The sequence below is a fragment of the Cryptotermes secundus genome, unplaced genomic scaffold (genome assembly GCF_002891405.2).
Source record: "Cryptotermes secundus unplaced genomic scaffold, Csec_1.0 scaffold816, whole genome shotgun sequence".
Classification (NCBI taxonomy): domain Eukaryota; kingdom Metazoa; phylum Arthropoda; class Insecta; order Blattodea; family Kalotermitidae; genus Cryptotermes; species Cryptotermes secundus.
Genome location: NW_019724601.1, coordinates 1,949,054 through 1,956,300, shown reverse-complemented (window position 1 = coordinate 1,956,300; position 7,247 = coordinate 1,949,054). Strand labels below are relative to the sequence as shown.

Sequence of the window (7,247 nt, the reverse complement as noted above, 5' to 3'; positions counted from 1 at the left end):
AAACGACGGAGGCGCATCTAGATAAAGAAGTAAAGACGATAGCCTATCACGAGATGGAGGTACGTCTAGAAGAGGAAAAGCCGGCTGAGCAGCAAGCAAGTGTCAGTGTGTTATCAACAGTGCTCAAGGTAGCAGCCTGCGAGTGTGCGATAACTAAGAAGTCAGCGAGCGGAAGACTTATTGTGTGCTTTCGAGACTTAGTGAGTGCTGTAGTACAGTTATACTTGGAGTGTGTAATTCAGGGAGATTTGTATAGCCCCCGCGTTATTAGTACGTGAAGATTTTGTTGTAGGGTTTGTAAACTGTGGACACCTGTAATATTGTGATAATTAATTGTAGCCGTTACTTGTAGATTGTTGAATAAACCAATTAACGATCTCTACGGCGTATTCAGTAACGAAACACGTTACAATATCTTTTTGACAAGCTGATTTGTGCCAACATTGCCAGTCATTACAGTTCTGATAGATGAGGCAGTTCAAATGCTACTGCATAAAGCAAGAGCAGTTATCTGAAAATTTCCAGGGTCCGTGTTTAAAAAAATCTTTATTCAAACCAAGACCAAGAAAACGTTTCTCAATTCGATTTTGAAAATCTGAGACCTGCACATACTTAAGAGACATGCTACCACTCTGTGAGGGGCACGCGGTAGCGTAGTTGGTTGAGGCACTATGTTACAAGCCAGAAGGTTGCAGGATCGAATCCCGATGAGGTGGATTTTTTCAATTTACCTAATCCTTCCAGCCGCACTATGGCCCTGGGGTTGACTCAGCCTCTAACAGAAATGAGTACCAGGAATATTCTTGGGGGTAAAGGGCGGCCAGCACATAAGGCTGAAAGCCCCACCACCATCTGTGGGCCGATTGTCTAGATAGTGTGGGAACCTCAACATCTCACAACCCTATGGGCCTCCATGGCCTGTTACAGGAATAGCTTTACTTTACTTACTTTACCACTCTGTGAATATGCCAATCACAAAATACAGCAGTGAACATTACCTGTATGTGTGAACTGATGCGTTCCTGCTGTGACCTCACGTGTGCATTGAGCTGCTCTTGGCGATCCATCTGTCGGCGTATCAGCTCCTCTAGCTGCTGTTCCTGATGCTCTAGCATTTCCTGCTGGCGCACCTGGAGGACAGACAGTCGCTCCTCATGTTGCTTTAGATGCAGTGCTGTCAGCAGTTGCATCTCCTGATGCTGCAGAGCTACCGCTACCTGTTGGTCCATTTGAGATCCTGCAGCCAGTATTCCCATGACACTCACTGGGTGCCCTAATAACATGAAACGATTTTATAAGAATGTGGAGACAGTACTTCATGGTGTCTACAGTCTGGTTATATCTCTGGCTCTGTGACATATGCTGGGTACATGGTGACCTCCCACAAGAGATGGATGTGATACTATACATGTCACTGACAAGAATATTCATTCTGAAAAGAAAAATAACTTCCTTTAAGAGCGCTTCTTTTCTTAAAATGGCTGTGACAATTCTTGTTGTGATATGCTGTTAAATACTGTTGAATAAATAAACTATAAATATATATTTATGAGCATACACGCTGAAAGGTAAAGTTCTTCCTGGGCTTAACTAATTAAGCACTATGCCATGAAAACGTATGGGGAGGTGGATGTACATATCCACGTTTTCTTGACCTCAGCATTAGTTGGAGGAGAGAGATCAGCTTTATGCCCCGGCTGCTATACCCATTGGATCAGAGGCTGGGTGGCCCCTAAAACCAGTCTGGACAGCGCAGAGAGGAGAAAAATCTTGCCCCTACCAGGACTCTGGTAATGTTCTATCAGATTGCACTACGTCACAACCCAGGAGGCAATAATCTTCACAGTCATCACTGTAAAAATCTAAAATCTCAATTTTGTAACACTTTTACACCTCTGTAACCCTGAAATCACTCACCCACGGCCTGCGGTAAGGGCACTGATGCAGCAGCTGGCTCCGCGGCTGCTGCTGGTGGCACCGACGCTGCTGGCACAGGTTGAATCTGTGTTGTCTCAGTCACAACTGTTCTTCCACCTCCCAGCCAATCCGGAAGCAATGGGTTCTCTTCTGGCACCTGCTGTCGTCTCTCCAGAGAGTTCAATTGTGCAACCTTACCATGAAACATACTCTTCATAAATCATTAGGTAAGACTAATAAAGATGTCACTTGAGCAGCTAAGGCATTCACACCAGTAAAATGTTTCTAGATGTAACGGGAAGAACTGATCTTCAGACTCTGAAGGGAAAACTGGTGGTGAGATCAATAGAGAAATATGAAATACAGTATTTTGTGTTGCAATGCCATTCAAATCAGAAACAGCCAGACATTTCAAAAGAACACATCACCACCACCTTCAGGGCTGAAGTGTAGGCCTCCAAGACATCAAGCTCATCCCACTCCACAAACTACATGGTGTTACATCCCAGAAGTCAATGTCATGAGAATCTCAGAGAAAAAAAAAGTTATAAATTTTATCTCTTTATAAAAGGAATACTATGGAACAATGCTAACCCAAAACAATGCAAAACAGCAGTCTACAAAGCACATTTTAAACCCATTACTTACTTACTTACTTACTTACTCATGGAGCTGAGCCACCAATTCTGCATCTACTCAAGAATTTCCCAGCATTTTATGGAACCTGAAGGTTCATTACCATGTTCACAAGAGCCCTTCACTGGTCCCTATCTGAGCCAGATCAATCCAATCCATACCATCCCATCCTATCTCTCTAACATCCATTTTAATATTGTCCACCCACCTATGCCTTGGTATTCCCAGTGGTCTCTTTCCTTCTGGCTTTCCCACCAATATCCTATATGCATTCTCCCCATTCGTGCTACATGCTCCACCCACCTCATCCTCTTGGACTTGATCATTCTAATTATACTTGGAGAAGAGTACAAGTTATGAAGCTCCTCATTATGCAGTTTTCTCCAAACCTCCTGTCACTTCATCCCTCTTTGGTCCAAACATTCTCAAACATCCTCAGTCTATGTTCATCCCTTAGTGTCAGAGACATACTTACTGTAACAGGAGGCTTTGTGTCTGAAATGCCAAGCCTGTCAGTTGTCTTACGGCCCGGATTGCTGGAAGATGATTGGCGACTCTCTTTTGTCGGAGATGATGCAGGGGAAAAAATGCCTAGAGGATCTGGTACAGCGGCTGTTGCCGAGTCACGTCGGGAAGCAGGACGACGAGCAGGTGCTGACACTGACGGTGAATAGTTTCCAAACGACACACCACTTGAAGGCTGATATGTATGCAAAATAAGTCAAAACTCTTCAATAGAAGTTACATACAGCAGCCAGACATTAGTTTCAATTTTTAACAGTGGTGAATATTAACAAGAGCATCCAAATAGCCCATTCATCTTGCTCTTCTCCAATGGCACAACACAGAATAAAATTAGTAAGAACAAAAAAACATTACCACTGGAGAGACATCAGGAAAACTGATAATTTTCCTTTTTACACACATGGATGCAAGTCTAAATCAGTTTCTTTCTCCATTCTTTCACCATAAGAGGAGCACTTAGACCATGAACCATGATAACAAAATGAGTTCTGATAGTCACAAAAATGACATAAGCATGAGTCCAAGAACCTGGTGACTGTCAACGTTGGTACAAGTTCCAGCAAATGTGCAGGACAGCAGAGAACAGGCTGATTACAGCAATTTGAGAATTCAGACAAGAAAGGAACTTGCCTGTGTCTGGTGCGGAGCATTTCTTTTCCCATCACCTGCTGACATCCTCTCTCTAGGTAACGTTTTCTTTGCCAAAATATCATCCAACATCGACTGTGGAGAAGTATCTGTTAAAATTTACACATACAATGTACATATTTCTCAAGAAAATTAAGAGATATGCTTATAGTAACGTAAAAGTATCCCTGTAACAGGCCATGGAGGCCATAAGGTTGTGAGAAGTTGAGGGTCCACATTTTCTAGACAATTGGCTCACATATGGCGGTGAGGTTGTTGGCCTTATGCACCGGCTGCCCTTTACCACCAGGAATATTCCTGGTACTCATTTCGGTTAAAGGCTGAGTCGACCCCAGAGTCACAGTGCAGTTGGAAGGATTAGGACAATTGAAAAAATCCAATGACCTCATCGGGATTCGATCCCACGACCTTCTGGTTTGTAGCATAGTGCCTCAACCAACTATGCTACCGTGTACCCCTAAGAGATATGCATATAATACTACATAAAAGTATTTAATATCCCCTGTCTGATGTTCCCCTTTCGCAGCTTCTGCACTGGAGTTTATAATTTAAACAAAAGAGATCTATGTGACAAGCCAGAACAAGACTGCTCGAACAGCCACTAGTACACTTCCAGACTCCTAATACAATGTAAGAAACATTGATAATGGTTCTAACCTTCACTGCCAGATGTGCTTTTACCAAGTAATTCATCCAGTCTGGACTTGGGCTGGCTGCTTAAATTTTCACGGGTCTCACTTCCAAAACCCATTCCTGCCAAAAGATCTCTGTCATCATCATAATCACTGCCCCCACTTCCTGTTCTCTTGGAAGTTACAGATTTCTTAGGTGCTGTTATTTCTGCAACTAAAGGCACATCCCAAAACAATCAGGAGTTATGTCACCGTCATCATCAACATTATTACAATTATATCACCAGACAATGATTAGACATGGGACTATGAGTCCTATGTTCCTAACTGAGTTTCCCATTTCCATTGCAATTAAAGAATTTCATATGCATAAACATTCATCATCCGCTAAACCTGTAACATCTGAGACTCCTCCCACATGGAAACTGGAGAACTATATTCCATTTATTGTGAGAAATCAGGCATAAGATTAACTTCACTTAGAATATCAATTCATGCAGAAATACAATAACCAAGATTGAGGGATTGAGTGAGTGACTGATTGACTTCTTTATTTATTTGTTTATTTTATTTATTTATTTACTTATTTATTTATAATAAGACACTAGGCATGTGAAAGAGTGACCTTTCTCAGTTTGAGATGAGATCAAGATGAGACTTTTGAAAAATACTGAGAAACAAGACAAGTACTTTCTCTACCAGACCAGTTTTTCTTTTCCTGTGACCATAATTTACAACTCTATCCACCTGTTCACAAGCCGTTAAAATATACTACTCATGTATTTTATATCAGATCTATTTCAGTGAAAATTGTTCATAAATTGTTGCATTAAAGAACAACCTCTACGCCATGTACTTTTTCACTGAAGGCAGAAGCAGGAAGGGGGGATAAAGATTTTGCAGCAAAGTTTTTTCATGATAGCACCACCAACCATTACAATTTTGATGGATCAGTTAACTGGCATAAAACTGAGAAGAGCAAATGCAATTATCTGCAAGCTGTCAAACCTCAAGGATGAAGAATATATGGTAAGGTAAAGTTGTCCCTTTGCCAAATTAATGAAGCACTATGCCATGAAGACATATGAGACAGTGGAGGTATAGGTCCGCATTCGTGGCTTCAGCACTATATGGAGGCAAGTTATCAGCTTCACACACCAGCTGCTTTACCCCTGGTACCCATTAGATAGGAGGCTGGGTGAGCCCCAGAGCTGGTCCGGACAGTGAGGAATATAGAAAAATTTCTTGTCCTTGCCGGGAATCGAACCCTGGCTATCCAGCCCATAGTCTGTCGCTATACCAATCAAGCTATTGCAACTTGAAGAATGTATGTTCAAAACAAAATTGAGACTTCTTTTTTCTTGATTTGATTTCAATGCTTCAAGACATGTGCCTATAAGAAATTATTACCACAAAACATTTACTGTGAGGCCTACAAAACTCTCAGGCTTGTTATTTACACCTCCTGCAATTGGTGGCATGGCTTAGCTTCTGTGCCTCTATTTCAAAACACTTTCTTGTAGCTATCTAAAATGTTGAATATGTCACATATGAATTGATAATTTAGTGCACTGCTTTCTGTTACTTAAAAAACTAAACTCCATGGCTTTTAGTCCACAAGCGAACTATACCAACCGAGCGACCGCTGCTTGTCAGCGAAGTTAGAGCCAACTTTTGTGGATAGAGGGTGTCGCACGATCAGCGCAATGGAGTCCCAAGGCTGTTAATCTTGGTTTTCTAGACCGGAGCTTTTCTGTTACTGCCAATCTAATATTTTTGACACTACAAGCAATAACACCACATTGTATAGTACCTTGTCCATGGGTTTGACTGGCTGTTTTTGCAATTTCTAGTGTCTTGTTCTCAGCAGGCAGGGGATCCTTCAGTCCCAACCAACTGGATGAAGAATCTCTGTCGCTTGGAGACTGCTTCGGCAGCTGTTTCTTCTCTTCCTCCAATCCAAACAGTTCTGCCATAACTTTGGCCCGGTTCTGCTTGTTCTTGGGTTCCAAAGGATCAGACTCTGATTCCTGTTTCTTCGTGGATTCTGGCAAATTACTTTTAAAAATATTATCCTTCTTCTTTGTTCTAGAGGGAGATTCATCTTCATCCGATAGTAAATCGCCCAATGGATCATCAGCATCAAACTCTGTTTCAAGAAGGGACATAATCTGAAATTAGGCCATTCAACATTTCTCCCTCCACTACTATTTTAAAAGTGGGGAGGTTCTTATACACTGATTACCTAGAGATCTATGCTAGTGGGGACATAAGCTCCTGGTAGGGCCACCCATGCCAGGTAGGTCAAATGTTAGGGGTCAGATGAATGGTAGCCTCTGGTCATCTAGGTGGGAGATGAACGTGAAACTAATGATCTCATCCCAGAACACAGTGTGTGTTATGAAATATAACAAAATGAGAAGGTCCAGACTGAGACAGCTAAAGCAAACACAGAACACAGAATAAGGCTCACAGAATTTCTGGGGTTTTGGACTTTTTTTCATCGTCCAGAATTTTAGGTAATAGAGGACATGATGTTTCGGAAACTGGATCTGTTTCCATCTTCAGGTGAGAAAGGAAGACACCTGAAGATGGAAACAGATCCAGTTTCTGAAACATTGTGCCCTCTATTACATAAAATTCTGGATGATGGAAAATGTCCAAAACCCCAGTAATTCTTAACAATCAAGTTCCTTCCGTCAAATGTGACACTTTTTTAAGTTTTCCACCTCGTCAGCACCTGCCTTACATGTTTCGGCTCACCACGGAGCCATCATCAGAGGCATTTATAGTAGAAAAAGAAATCACCAACACACAAAACTTCACTTTGTCCAAGATAGCCACGTTCCAGTTAATTAAAATAATTACAAATAGTTAAAATTACCCAGA

The 7,247-nt window shown here is 41.7% G+C and overlaps 1 protein-coding gene across 1 annotated transcript in view; it reads right to left on the bottom strand.

Annotated features, from left to right (window-relative positions):
- The window catches only part of LOC111862462 (fas-binding factor 1), a 30,453-nt gene that overhangs the window by 18,648 nt on the left and 4,558 nt on the right, over positions 1–7,247 (bottom strand). Inside the window, exons 4-9 of the mRNA XM_023847920.2 lie at positions 6,172–6,507; positions 4,384–4,572; positions 3,709–3,815; positions 3,029–3,253; positions 1,918–2,110; positions 999–1,273 (exon numbers count right to left, since the gene is read on the bottom strand). Of these exons, the coding sequence (XP_023703688.1) occupies positions 999–1,273; positions 1,918–2,110; positions 3,029–3,253; positions 3,709–3,815; positions 4,384–4,572; positions 6,172–6,507 (1,325 nt within the window). The remainder of the gene's footprint in view (positions 1–998; positions 1,274–1,917; positions 2,111–3,028; positions 3,254–3,708; positions 3,816–4,383; positions 4,573–6,171; positions 6,508–7,247) is intronic.